Raw genomic sequence first — 14868 nt, 5'->3', positions numbered from 1 at the left:
TGTCATTTTAATGTTTATTCATTTCCATGAATGTATTCACATTCAGCTGAAAATATTATTGCATTAGTTACCATTTCCTGCATTTTTAGTTCATTAATTTTCCTTTCCTGCAGCGTTGTTTTGTTTATGTAAGTGTAATTCTACTTTCAGATGGAAAGGGAACCAATCTACTCAAAACTTATATGTTATCAGAAACAGCTATACCGGTTTCACCTGGTTTTAAATAGGTTGTGACATTTTATCTTATGACCAAATGCATACTGACTGAAAGAGATTCTCCCAGTTGTAAACTAAGACAACAATTTGAAGGGATACTTCACCTTCAGGAGCTTTTTATACTGTTTTATTATGTTTTCCATGAGCCCAGACAATCTTCAGGACAGAAAAAGATTCCTATCTGTGCAATTTCAATGGGGGAAAAAAAAAAAAAAAACATCTTCATATCACTTTCATTGAGTGCCCTTAGACCTCTCAGCCACTTCTGAAACTCTTAATCCATGAATTTGGGCTCGAATGAATAATGGTGACCAATGTAGCTGAAGCGCTCTTCTGTTGGACATAATCATATCTTAAATTAAAAGCTTTAAAGTAGGCTCCCTACTATTAGGCATACAAGAGCATACAAGAAAGTATACCTCTCTGGTTCTTAATCTTGGGAGATCCGAGTTTGTGCAGTGCATGTTTAAACTCTACATTTAACTAAGTAAAGTGAGCTCTTGCCTATGGAGCCCCCAAAGGAACATGAGTAGGAAAACAGAAATACCTTCGCAAGATCTCGCAAAATCTTTGTGTTCTCTCACAAAACTTTTAAGAGATCTCACAACACATTTGCATCCTCTCTTGCGTGGTCTCGCAAAACATTTGCATTCTCCCCAAAAATAAACATGTACAAATTACACCACAGTAGTTCTGGGTCATTGTCACGACAGCAAACATGGAGCAGCTGCATATTTTAGTGATCTATCTCATCAGCTAGCGAGAGAGAGAGATATAAATTGGGCTACCTGTTGCTATTGCTAACTAGTGTAGCGTCCATAAATTCTCCAGTTGTAATCTGAAAACACGGAAGTGACGATTGCAGCTGCGTCTAACACAGAAAACAACAATGGTACGGTAAAGTAGCATGAACTTCACTCCAGGCGGTTCTTTGACTTGAACAGATGGAAGGAAGCCACTTTAGTTTATTTAGTGCTGCAAAATAAGAAAAGGCTTGTTGCAGCATTTGGTTTAAACAGTGGCACGTGGTGCGTATGCCTGCACAGATGTAGCCACTCCACCAATACTGTTTTATTAAATAAAAAGTAAAAGTTAAAAAAATAATAAAAATGCATCAGCGGAGTCTTAACATTGACATTATTAAATTAATATAACCACAGTCTATTCACATAATGCTCAATACCATCAGATATAGCCAATTCTCCTCTGCTGAAGGCGAGTAATAAAATAATTTTTATTTATATCGCAAAATTGTGCACATTTTATCAACATTATTTTAAAATTGTGGATACATGTACTCTTTGTTCTCTGCACTGACACTTGGAGAATATTCAACAAACGATAAAAGAATTTTGCCTCAACAGGTGTTTGTATAGTACTGCCTAAATTTACAGTTGACTGCACAAATGCAATGCTGAAGCAACTATTCATGCTGTTACGTGGGGATCTCAGTCATCTTTATAAATTACCAATGAGACTTGCCATACACTGTTGAAAAGCTTATACTGTCCTCTACTGGATAAAACAGCATTCAATCAAACCATTGAAAACTGAAAAGAGTTACAATGGCATAAAAGGCAAGTGGGGTTTTGCGCATGGCTGTGGTAAATACCTACCCCAACTTTCTATTTGTTTGTTTATTTCTCAAATGGCTTGTGCAAGACAACAAATGTGTACTGAATCTTGAAAGGGACATATTTACATGTAAAACCAATGGTAAGATTGTATATTTATTCCATATTTAGTCATAGATATTTATAGTACAATGACGTGGTATAATTACACAAGCATTCCTCTTGTTTACGTCACTATTCAGTGAATAGTTTATGTAGTTTGGGACGCTCTTGATGACATGGCCATTTACTTCTATACCTGGTATAAACATTAACTAGTACACAAGTATTCAATCTGAGACACAGCCATTGACCCACTAATTCATTACAAACTACCTGTGAACTTCTTCCATCCAGAACCGGACCATCCATTGTCCGGTCAGTAGCGCGAACCGGACCTGTACAAATAATTTGAAAAAACTTGCCATTCCAGTCAAAAACCATACATCTGGCTACCCTATTAGCATACGAAGTGGCTATGTCAGAATCGCAAGCTGAATAATTAATGAAAATTTAATAATATGTTTCAGTGCTGGATCCAAAAATGATGCTTTCATTTGCGAGTGGCTAGTTAAAACTAGCTTTCTAGCTTCTGTCAGTGCTCCAGGAGACAGCCATGAAGACGGTTCATCCACTCGAAGTGCAGGAGGGATGGCTAGCAGTTTGAGGGAACGAATGTTGTCATGACCAATCAGTGCAAATCTAGCCATTACGGGCCAATTTATTAAGTTATTAAGTTATATCAAGTTATTAAGTGCCATTCTGAAAGCTTACAGCTGTTTATTCCTTGAAAGAATGCAAAAATTTTGCAAGATGTTCTCACCCATGTCCCCTTAGGGGCTTCATAGTTGCCGGTTAAATCAATGCATGAATTTATTTTTCCTGATTGCATCCATGTGGAATTCAACTGAATATGTTCTCAGCTGAAATTGAAGATGCATGCTCCATTCGTTCACACATAGGAAAAAGTTAGGTAAATCAGTTTTTTGAGCCAATATATTTTAAAAAGGAAGTGCATGAATATAGGGCATGTGTTACGGCTGCATATTAGCCACCTTAAACATGTGAAGCCGGTGCCATGTTTGAGGAAAAGAAAAAGGGTTTTATAACGGGAACTAGGGCGCATACAAACAAGCTGCAGCCCAACGGGTGAGCGCAAAACAAACGGAGAAAGTAGAGAGGAGAGGGAGCCCACGAACTTCTCCTGAGGAAGTCTTTACCAGGGCCTCCAACAGGTGTGCAGGAATCTGTAATTAGTAATATGACACCCCTGCAGGCCAGTGCCACCCTCCTCCCCCCCCCCCTCCCCCCACTGAGTGCAGAGGGCTGTAACAGCATTTAATGATTAATAGCAGTTAATTTCAGTGATTGAAATGCAGTATAAAATGTGCTTAATATTCATCCTGTTTCATACATCTTTGGTCTGAACTGATAAAAAATGTTTAAAGGAATTTGTGAAGGATGATGAAACTCACATATTTGGGTTGTGGTAATTGTAGGTGCAGTGAATGTTTTGCTATGTGCAGTAGTATGAAAGCTGTTGTATGGTCTCTTTTCATGGTGTTCGCTCTCTAATGTGTGTCCACTGCAGACAGCTCCTTCTCACTGCGCTTGGTTGATGGCCCTGACGGCTGCTCTGGAAGGGTGGAGGTGTACTACGCAGGACAGTGGGGGACAGTTTGTGATGACGGGTGGGATCTAAATGATGCCCACGTGGTCTGCAGACAGCTAGATTGTGGGGAGGCAGTAGGTGCTCATGGAACAGCCCATTTTGGAGAAGGTAGCGGCCAAATCACGCTGGATGACCTGGGATGTTCTGGTACTGAAGGGTCTCTGGACCAGTGTAGCCACAGTGGGTTGGGGATCCACAACTGCAGACACCATGAAGATGCTGGGGTCACCTGCTCTGGTAGGAATCTGCACAATTACCTTACAAAGATATCTGCCATTTTGTTGATTTCTATAAATTTATTTACATTCTACGGAAAACATCATTGCATCATTTTCCATTCTCTGCATACATTTAAAACGATATAAAAAAATTGCTGTTATACATTGGAGAGCTGAGCAATAAAAATATACGTGCCTTCAGCCTGCAACTGCCATGCTCAAGGATAGCAATGACACAGCTTCTGGTGTGAATAGTACTAAACGCTAGAGAAGGATCTCTAAGCAGAAGCCAATCTACAAGGATAGACAGAGGTTTATTTTTGGGCAAGTCCTACTTGTAGGGAAAATGATGATAAGAAAATCTTCATAATAGTTTCGGGAACTACCCTCAGACAGTCCAGATCTAATGAAAGTGTGGGTAGTCATCCACAAAAGAGATGTCAAGCATGTCTGTTCACCTTCCATCTTTGACCTCTCAGCCTCTGCTGCAACTCTTAATCCATAAATTCTAGCTCGAAAGAATAATGGCGGCCAAGCTTAAACTCTATTTTGATTCAAAGTTGGACCTAATTGTAGCTTCAGTTTGTATTTTTAAGTAGCCTCTCGACTGTTAGGCATACAAGACCAGGCAGCATGGTCCCTACCCCTTGGCCAGTCCAGCTACATCTGAAGTATAAACTCTCTAGTCCATAATTTTGGGAGAGAAGAGTTTGTTCCGCTCATGAAATATGAAGGAACGTAGGACTGATATGAAATTAAAATGTATTTCTATGCTCAAAATGGTAATTTAGGGCTATAATATGTCCATGTTTAAAGCCTCTGGAAGCATAATGTCAGTATAGAAGCTGCCTGGAGGTATTTGAAGTGTATTTTATTGCTTACAGCCATGAATCTGTTGATGCCCCTAAACATGTTATAGCTAGAACCATGGTAAAGCTAGAAGGTCTACGGAAACTTCTATAAGTGTCTAGAATATTCTTCATTGCACACAAATCTGACTGTCAATCAAAAACAGTAAAGAAAAATGGAATGATGATCTCTGTCTCTTTCCTTCACAGGCAGCTCTACCACATCCAACAGTGAGTCAATGCTTCATTACAGGGTTTGGGGGGGAGTGCATATTAAACTGTAATTTTATCTGAAATTAAAGTGAGATTTAAAGATCTTGCCAGTTCAAATCAATCCTTGAACGTATTCATCCTAGAATGAAACTGTTTGTCTGACAGTGTGTTGTCTTAATCCTTTTGGTCTGAACTGATGAAAAGTATTTAAAGGAGTTCATGAAGTATGATGAAACTCATATATTTGGGCTGTGGCAATTGAAGGTGCAGTGAATGTTTTGTTATGTGCAGTAGTATGAAAGCTGTTGTATGTTCTCTTTTTATGGTGTTCGCTCTCTAATGTGTGTCCACTGCAGACAGCTCCTTCTCACTGCGCTTGGTTGATGGCCCTGACCGCTGCTCTGGAAGGGTGGAGGTGTACTACGCAGGACAGTGGGGGACAGTGTGTGATGACGGGTGGGAACTAAGTGATGCCCACGTGGTCTGCAGACAGCTGGATTGTGGGGAGGCAGTAGATGCTCCTGGAACAGCCCATTTTGGGCAAGGTGGTGGCCAAATCACGCTGGATGACCTGGGATGTTCTGGTACTGAAGAGTCTCTGCACCAGTGTAGCCACAGTGGGTTGGGGATCCACAACTGCGGACACCATGAAGATGCCGGAGTCACCTGCTCTGGTAGGGATCTGCACAATTATGTTACAAAGAGATCTGCAGTTTTAATATTTGTTGATTTCCATGAATTTATTCACATTCTACTGAAAACATTGCATCATTGTTCATTCTCTGCATACCTTTAGAACGATGAAATTAAACTATTAAAACTTGGAGAAGCAAGCCTGTTTCATAAGTTAGCACTGTGTCTCCTCATTTTAAGTCTCTGGACATCATCAAAATGTTGCATTTTGAGGTCTCATTAAAATGTAAGAAAATCTACAGCGATGAAAGTAGTAGTGAAACCTATGTCTCAAAATGACCGTCAGAATGAGTGGTGTTGTCGGGATTCATTGGATTTAAATTGAGTTATGTTTAAGCAAAAGAAAATTAAGTACATTTTTTATTCTAGGTTTTAAGGGGTATCCACAACGTAGTAATGGTGTAACTTAGCTATACACTAAGTTACACCCTTACGATGTTGGTGTAACTTAGCAAGTCCATAACGATTGTAGTCCACCTGTGAAATGGAATTGCGATATCGGTGGAGATATCGAGGTTCAAAAAATGCTGATTTACAGTGGAGAGCTGTCCAATAAAAATTTACATGCATTCAGCCTGCAATTGCCACGCTCAAGGATAGCAATGACAAAGCTTCTGGTGTGAATAGTACTACACACTAGAGAAGGATCTCAAAGCAGAAGCCAAGCTACAAGAATAGACAGAGGTTTCTTTTTGGTCAAGTCCTACTTGTAGGGAAAATGATGATAAAAACATCTTCATAATAGTTTCAGGAACTACCCTCAGACAGTCCAGGTCTAATGATAGTGTGGGTAGTCATCTCTAAATGAGATGTCAGCATCTAGACAAGGATCTCAAAGCAGAAGCCAATCTACAAGGACAGACAGAGGTTTCTTTTTGGGCAAGTCCTACTTGTAGGGAAAATGATGATAAGAAAATCTTCATAATAGTTTCGGGAACTACCCTCAGACAGTCCAGATCTAATGAAAGTGTGGGTAGTCATCCACAAAAGAGATGTCAAGCATGTCTGTTCACCTTCCATCTTTGACCTCTCAGCCTCTGCTGCAACTCTTAATCCATAAATTCTAGCTCGAAAGAATAATGGCGGCCAAGCTTACACTCTATTCTGATTCAAAGTTGAACATAATCGTAGCTTCAGTTTGTATTTTTAAGTAGCCTCTCTACTGTTAGGCATACAAGACCAGGCAGCATGGTCCCTACCCCTTGGCCAGTCCAGCTACATCTGAAGTATAAACTCTCTGGTTCATAATTTTGGGAGAGAAGAGTTTGTTCCGCTCATGAACTATGAAGGAACGTAGGACTGATATGCAATTAAAATGTATTTCTATGCTCAAAATGGTAATTTAAGGCTATAATATGTCCATATGTAAAACCCCTGGAAGCATAATGTCGCTGTAGATGCTGGCTGAAGGTATTTGAAGTGTATTTTATTGCTTACAGCCATGAATCAGTTGATGCCCCTGGACATGGTATAGCTAGAACCATGGTAAAGCTAGAAGGTCTACGGAAACTTCTATAAGTGTCTAGAATATGCTTCATTGCACACAAATCTGACTGTCAATCAAAAACAGTAAGGAAAAATGGAATGGTGATCTCTGTCTCTTTCCTTCACAGGCAGCTCTACCACATCCAACAGTGAGTCAATGCTTCATTACAGGGTTTGGGGGGGGTGCATTTTAAACTGTAATTTTATCTAAAATTAAGGTGATATTTAAAGATCTTGCCAGTTCAAATCAATCCTTGAACGTATTCATCCTAGAATGAAAATGTTTGTCTGACAGTGTGTTGTCTTAACCCTTTTGGTCTGAACTGATAAAGAATATTTAAAGGAATCATAAAGGATAATAAAACTCATATCTGGGTTGTGGTCATTGAAGGTGCAGTGAATGTTTTGGTATGTGCAGTAGTGTGAAAGCTGTTGTTTGGTCTTTTTATATGGTGTTCGCTCTCTAATGTGTGTCCACTGCAGACAGCTCCTTCTCACTGCGCTTGGTTGACGGCCCTGACCGCTGCTCTGGAAGGGTGGAGGTGTACTACGCAGGACAGTGGGGGACAGTGTGTGATGACGGGTGGGATCTAAGTGATGCTCACGTGATCTGCAGACAGCTGGATTGTGGGGAGGCAGTAGGTGCTCCTGGAATAGCCCATTTTGGGCAAGGTACCGGCCAAATCACGCTGGATGACCTGGGATGTTCTGGTGATGAAGAGTCTCTGCACCAGTGTAGCCACAGTGGGTTGGGGATCCACAACTGTGGACACCATGAAGATGCTGGGGTCACCTGCTCTGGTAGGGATCTGCACAATTACCTTACAAAGATATCTGCAGTTTTAATATTTGTTGATTTTCACGAATTTATTCACATTCTACTGAAAACATTGCATCATTTTTCATTCTCTGCATACCTTTAGAACGATGGAATTACACTATTTAAACTTGTAGAAGCAAGCCTTTTTTATAAGTTAGCACTGTGTCTCCTCATTTTAAGTCTCTGGATATCATCAAAATGTTGCATTTTGAGGTCTCATTAAAATGTAAGACAATCTGCAGCGATGAAAGTAAAAAAAAAATCACCTATGTCTCAAAATGACCATCAGAATGAGTGGTGTTGTCGGGATCCGTTGGGTTTTAAACTGAGTTATGTTTAAGCGAAAGAAAATTAAGTACATTTTTTATGCTAAGTTTTAAGGGGTATATCTACAACATAGTAATGGTGTAACTTAGCTATACCCTAAGTTACACCATTACTACATTGGTGTAACTTAGCAAGCCCATAGCGATTGTAGTCCACCTGTGAAATGGCATTGAGATATCGGTGGAGATATCGAGGGTCAAAAATTCCTGTTTTACACTGGAGAGCTGACCAACAAAAATATACGTGCCTTCAGCCTGCAGCTGCCACGCTCAAGGATAGCAATGACACAGCTTCTGGTGTGAATAGTACTAAACGCTAGAGAAGGATCTCAAAGCAGATGCCAAACTACAAGAATAGACGGAGGTTTCTTTTTGGGCAAGTCCTACTTGTAGGTAAAATGATGATAAGAACATCTTCATAATTGTTTCACGAACTACCCTCAGACAGTCCAGATCTATTGAAAGTGTGGGTAGTCATCCACAAGAGATGTCAGCATGTCTGTTTACCTTCCATCTTTGACCTCTCAGCCACTGCTGCAACTCTCAATCCATAAATTCTAGCTCGAATGAATAATGGCGGCCAAGCTTAAACTCTATTCTGATTCAAAGTTGGACCTAATCGTAGCTTCAGTTTGTATTTTGAAGTCGCATCTTTACTGTTAGGCATACAAGACCAGGCAGTGTGGTCCCTACCCCTTGGCCAGTCCAGCTACATCTGAAGTATAAACACTCTGGTTCATAATTTTGGGAGAGAACAGTTTGTTCCACTCATGAACTATGAAGGAACGTAGGACTGATATGAAATTAAAATGTATTTCTATGCTCAAAATGGTAATTTAGGGCTATAATATGTCCATGTTTAAAGCCTCTGGAAGCATAATGTCAGTATAGAAGCTGCCTGGAGGTATTTGAAGTGTATTTTATTGCTTACAGCCATGAATCTGTTGATGCCCCTGAACATGGTATAGCTAGAACCATGGTAAAGCTAGAAGGTCTACGGAAACTTCTATAAGTGTCTAGAATATGCTTCATTGCACACAAATCTGACTGTCAATCAAAAACAGTAAAGAAAAATGGAATGGTGATCTCTGTCTCTTTCCTTCACAGGCAGCTCTACCACATCCAACAGTGAGTCAATGCTTCATTACAGGGTTTGTGGGGGGGTGCATTTTAAACTGTAATTTTATCTCAAATTAAAGTGAGATTTAAAGATCTTGCCAGTTCAAATCAATCCTTGAACGTATTCATCCTAGAATGAAACTGTTTTTCTGACGGTGTGTTGTCTTAACCCTTTTGGTCTGAACTGATAACGATATTTAAAGGAGTTCATAAAGGATGTTGAATCTCGTATATTTGGTTTGTGGTCATTGAAGGTGCAGTGACTGTTTTGCTATGTGCAGTAGTATGAAAGCTGTTGTATGGTCTCTTTTGATGGTGTTTGCTCTCTAATGTGTGTCCACTGCAGACAGTTCCTTCTCACTGCGCTTGGTTGATGGCCCTGACCGCTGCTCTGGAAGGGTGGAGGTGTACTACGCAGGACAGTGGGGGACAGTGTGTGATGACTGGTGGGAACTAAATGATGCCCACGTGGTCTGCAGACAGCTGGATTGTGGGGAGGCAGTAGATGCTCCTGGAACAGCCCATTTTGGGCAAGGTGGTGGCCAAATCACGCTGGATGACCTGGGATGTTCTGGTACTGAAGGGTCTCTGGACCAGTGTAGCCACAGTGGGTTTGGGATCCACAACTGCGGACACCATGAAGATGCCGGAGTCACCTGCTCTGGTAGGGATCTGCACAATTATGTTACAAAGAGATCTGCAGTTTTAATATTTGTTGATTTCCATGAATGTATTAGCATTCAATGGACAATGTCATTGTATCATTCACCATACTCTGCATTAATGAGTTCATGTTTGTCTTACTCCAAGATCCCTTTAATTTCATGAAAAATCTTTATTTCCTGCCATTTAGCTTGAATAAATTAGAGAATAATGGGAAAATGGGATCTTTTTTGTATCTGAAATTGTCTCCACCAGGGGGCACTCTAATAAACTTTGTCTGATCCTTCACAGACAGCTCAGCCAACAATCAATCTACAGCGTCTCCCTCATCCAACAGTGAGTCAATGCAGTCTTCACGACAGGGCTGGGAGGGGATAGTGCATTCTTAAACTCTACATTTAATTATAAAAGTGAAGTGAGGTATAAAGCTCTTCTCAGGCCAAATCGATATGTGAATGTCTTGTTCCCGATTCCATCCATGTCTAGTCAGAAAATATTTTCTCATCTCATGTTGACCATGCGCGTTCAATTCATGCAGAGATAGTAGAAAGTCCGGTGAATCAGTTCTGAAATTGACAAACAACTTTTAAAAGATAAATTCATGAATATTCTTCTCAACAGTTTAATTCTATGACTGAGATTTTGAATTGAAATTTGTTTAATATTCCTCTAATTTTACACTTTGAGGGTACCATTGATCCTAGAATGAAACAGCGAAGAGTTTTTGTTTTAGAAAGTTTGTTGTTGGAACTATCTTAGCTTGAACTGATGAAAAATATTTAAAGGAATCATAAAGGATAATAAAACTCATATCTGGGTTGTGGTCATTGAAGGTGCAGTGAATGTTTTGGTATGTGCAGTAGTGTGAAAGCTGTTGTTTGGTCTTTTTATATGGTGTTCGCTCTCTAATGTGTGTCCACTGCAGACAGCTCCTTCTCACTGCGCTTGGTTGACGGCCCTGACCGCTGCTCTGGAAGGGTGGAGGTGTACTACGCAGGACAGTGGGGGACAGTGTGTGATGACGGGTGGGATCTAAGTGATGCTCACGTGATCTGCAGACAGCTGGATTGTGGGGAGGCAGTAGGTGCTCCTGGAATAGCCCATTTTGGGCAAGGTACCGGCCAAATCACGCTGGATGACCTGGGATGTTCTGGTGATGAAGAGTCTCTGCACCAGTGTAGCCACAGTGGGTTGGGGATCCACAACTGTGGACACCATGAAGATGCTGGGGTCACCTGCTCTGGTAGGGATCTGCACAATTACCTTACAAAGATATCTGCAGTTTTAATATTTGTTGATTTTCACGAATTTATTCACATTCTACTGAAAACATTGCATCATTTTTCATTCTCTGCATACCTTTAGAACGATGGAATTACACTATTTAAACTTGTAGAAGCAAGCCTTTTTTATAAGTTAGCACTGTGTCTCCTCATTTTAAGTCTCTGGATATCATCAAAATGTTGCATTTTGAGGTCTCATTAAAATGTAAGACAATCTGCAGCGATGAAAGTAAAAAAAAAATCACCTATGTCTCAAAATGACCATCAGAATGAGTGGTGTTGTCGGGATCCGTTGGGTTTTAAACTGAGTTATGTTTAAGCGAAAGAAAATTAAGTACATTTTTTATGCTAAGTTTTAAGGGGTATATCTACAACATAGTAATGGTGTAACTTAGCTATACCCTAAGTTACACCATTACTACATTGGTGTAACTTAGCAAGCCCATAGCGATTGTAGTCCACCTGTGAAATGGCATTGAGATATCGGTGGAGATATCGAGGGTCAAAAATTCCTGTTTTACACTGGAGAGCTGACCAACAAAAATATACGTGCCTTCAGCCTGCAGCTGCCACGCTCAAGGATAGCAATGACACAGCTTCTGGTGTGAATAGTACTAAACGCTAGAGAAGGATCTCAAAGCAGATGCCAAACTACAAGAATAGACGGAGGTTTCTTTTTGGGCAAGTCCTACTTGTAGGTAAAATGATGATAAGAACATCTTCATAATTGTTTCACGAACTACCCTCAGACAGTCCAGATCTATTGAAAGTGTGGGTAGTCATCCACAAGAGATGTCAGCATGTCTGTTTACCTTCCATCTTTGACCTCTCAGCCACTGCTGCAACTCTCAATCCATAAATTCTAGCTCGAATGAATAATGGCGGCCAAGCTTAAACTCTATTCTGATTCAAAGTTGGACCTAATCGTAGCTTCAGTTTGTATTTTGAAGTCGCATCTTTACTGTTAGGCATACAAGACCAGGCAGTGTGGTCCCTACCCCTTGGCCAGTCCAGCTACATCTGAAGTATAAACACTCTGGTTCATAATTTTGGGAGAGAACAGTTTGTTCCACTCATGAACTATGAAGGAACGTAGGACTGATATGAAATTAAAATGTATTTCTATGCTCAAAATGGTAATTTAGGGCTATAATATGTCCATGTTTAAAGCCTCTGGAAGCATAATGTCAGTATAGAAGCTGCCTGGAGGTATTTGAAGTGTATTTTATTGCTTACAGCCATGAATCTGTTGATGCCCCTGAACATGGTATAGCTAGAACCATGGTAAAGCTAGAAGGTCTACGGAAACTTCTATAAGTGTCTAGAATATGCTTCATTGCACACAAATCTGACTGTCAATCAAAAACAGTAAAGAAAAATGGAATGGTGATCTCTGTCTCTTTCCTTCACAGGCAGCTCTACCACATCCAACAGTGAGTCAATGCTTCATTACAGGGTTTGTGGGGGGGTGCATTTTAAACTGTAATTTTATCTCAAATTAAAGTGAGATTTAAAGATCTTGCCAGTTCAAATCAATCCTTGAACGTATTCATCCTAGAATGAAACTGTTTTTCTGACGGTGTGTTGTCTTAACCCTTTTGGTCTGAACTGATAACGATATTTAAAGGAGTTCATAAAGGATGTTGAATCTCGTATATTTGGTTTGTGGTCATTGAAGGTGCAGTGACTGTTTTGCTATGTGCAGTAGTATGAAAGCTGTTGTATGGTCTCTTTTGATGGTGTTTGCTCTCTAATGTGTGTCCACTGCAGACAGTTCCTTCTCACTGCGCTTGGTTGATGGCCCTGACCGCTGCTCTGGAAGGGTGGAGGTGTACTACGCAGGACAGTGGGGGACAGTGTGTGATGACTGGTGGGAACTAAATGATGCCCACGTGGTCTGCAGACAGCTGGATTGTGGGGAGGCAGTAGATGCTCCTGGAACAGCCCATTTTGGGCAAGGTGGTGGCCAAATCACGCTGGATGACCTGGGATGTTCTGGTACTGAAGGGTCTCTGGACCAGTGTAGCCACAGTGGGTTTGGGATCCACAACTGCGGACACCATGAAGATGCCGGAGTCACCTGCTCTGGTAGGGATCTGCACAATTATGTTACAAAGAGATCTGCAGTTTTAATATTTGTTGATTTCCATGAATGTATTAGCATTCAATGGACAATGTCATTGTATCATTCACCATACTCTGCATTAATGAGTTCATGTTTGTCTTACTCCAAGATCCCTTTAATTTCATGAAAAATCTTTATTTCCTGCCATTTAGCTTGAATAAATTAGAGAATAATGGGAAAATGGGATCTTTTTTGTATCTGAAATTGTCTCCACCAGGGGGCACTCTAATAAACTTTGTCTGATCCTTCACAGACAGCTCAGCCAACAATCAATCTACAGCGTCTCCCTCATCCAACAGTGAGTCAATGCAGTCTTCACGACAGGGCTGGGAGGGGATAGTGCATTCTTAAACTCTACATTTAATTATAAAAGTGAAGTGAGGTATAAAGCTCTTCTCAGGCCAAATCGATATGTGAATGTCTTGTTCCCGATTCCATCCATGTCTAGTCAGAAAATATTTTCTCATCTCATGTTGACCATGCGCGTTCAATTCATGCAGAGATAGTAGAAAGTCCGGTGAATCAGTTCTGAAATTGACAAACAACTTTTAAAAGATAAATTCATGAATATTCTTCTCAACAGTTTAATTCTATGACTGAGATTTTGAATTGAAATTTGTTTAATATTCCTCTAATTTTACACTTTGAGGGTACCATTGATCCTAGAATGAAACAGCGAAGAGTTTTTGTTTTAGAAAGTTTGTTGTTGGAACTATCTTAGCTTGAACTGATGAAAAATATTTAAAGGAATCATAAAGGATAATAAAACTCATATCTGGGTTGTGGTCATTGAAGGTGCAGTGAATGTTTTGGTATGTGCAGTAGTGTGAAAGCTGTTGTTTGGTCTTTTTATATGGTGTTCGCTCTCTAATGTGTGTCCACTGCAGACAGCTCCTTCTCACTGCGCTTGGTTGACGGCCCTGACCGCTGCTCTGGAAGGGTGGAGGTGTACTACGCAGGACAGTGGGGGACAGTGTGTGATGACGGGTGGGATCTAAGTGATGCTCACGTGATCTGCAGACAGCTAGATTGTGGGGAGGCAGTAGATGCTCCTGGAATAGCCCATTTTGGGCAAGGTACCGGCCAAATCACGCTGGATGACCTGGGATGTTCTGGTGATGAAGAGTCTCTGCACCAGTGTAGCCACAGTGGGTTGGGGATCCACAACTGTGGACACCATGAAGATGCTGGGGTCACCTGCTCTGGTAGGGATCTGCACAATTACCTTACAAAGATATCTGCAGTTTTAATATTTGTTGATTTTCACGAATTTATTCACATTCTACTGAAAACATTGCATCATTTTTCATTCTCTGCATACCTTTAGAACGATGGAATTACACTATTTAAACTTGTAGAAGCAAGCCTTTTTTATAAGTTAGCACTGTGTCTCCTCATTTTAAGTCTCTGGATATCATCAAAATGTTGCATTTTGAGGTCTCATTAAAATGTAAGACAATCTGCAGCGATGAAAGTAAAAAAAAAATCACCTATGTCTCAAAATGACCATCAGAATGAGTGGTGTTGTCGGGATCCATTGGGTTTTAAACTGAGTTATGTTTAAGCGAAAGAAA

General features: G+C 40.5%; 1 protein-coding gene and 1 long non-coding RNA gene across 50 annotated transcripts in view; one reads left to right on the top strand and one right to left on the bottom strand.

Annotated features, from left to right (window-relative positions):
• The window catches only part of LOC118207721 (deleted in malignant brain tumors 1 protein-like), a 38111-nt gene that overhangs the window by 5404 nt on the left and 17839 nt on the right, over positions 1-14868 (top strand). For 27 of the 49 annotated variants that reach the window (XM_035381653.1, XM_035381645.1, XM_035381647.1 and 24 more), the window contains 13 exons: positions 3421-3738; positions 4778-4798; positions 5137-5454; positions 7087-7107; positions 7442-7759; positions 9212-9232; positions 9570-9887; positions 10178-10222; positions 10812-11129; positions 12582-12602; positions 12940-13257; positions 13548-13592; positions 14182-14499. In XM_035381653.1, coding sequence (XP_035237544.1) covers positions 3421-3738; positions 4778-4798; positions 5137-5454; positions 7087-7107; positions 7442-7759; positions 9212-9232; positions 9570-9887; positions 10178-10222; positions 10812-11129; positions 12582-12602; positions 12940-13257; positions 13548-13592; positions 14182-14499 — 2400 coding nt within the window. The remainder of the gene's footprint in view (positions 1-3420; positions 3739-4777; positions 4799-5136; positions 5455-7086; positions 7108-7441; positions 7760-9211; positions 9233-9569; positions 9888-10177; positions 10223-10811; positions 11130-12581; positions 12603-12939; positions 13258-13547; positions 13593-14181; positions 14500-14868) is intronic. The other 22 variants (XM_035381633.1, XM_035381646.1, XM_035381610.1 and 19 more) reach the window with 21 other exon arrangements.
• On the bottom strand, positions 644-3004 carry LOC118207732. Its single transcript, XR_004761445.1, has 3 exons — positions 2653-3004; positions 2166-2227; positions 644-1191 (listed from the first exon to the last, which is right to left on the bottom strand). It is a non-coding gene; the product is annotated as an uncharacterized LOC118207732 (long non-coding RNA).

Source organism: Anguilla anguilla, chromosome 11, assembly GCF_013347855.1.
Source record: "Anguilla anguilla isolate fAngAng1 chromosome 11, fAngAng1.pri, whole genome shotgun sequence".
NCBI lineage: Eukaryota > Metazoa > Chordata > Actinopteri > Anguilliformes > Anguillidae > Anguilla > Anguilla anguilla.
Note: the sequence above shows the minus strand (reverse complement) of the source record. Positions and strands in the feature narration are given on the sequence as shown.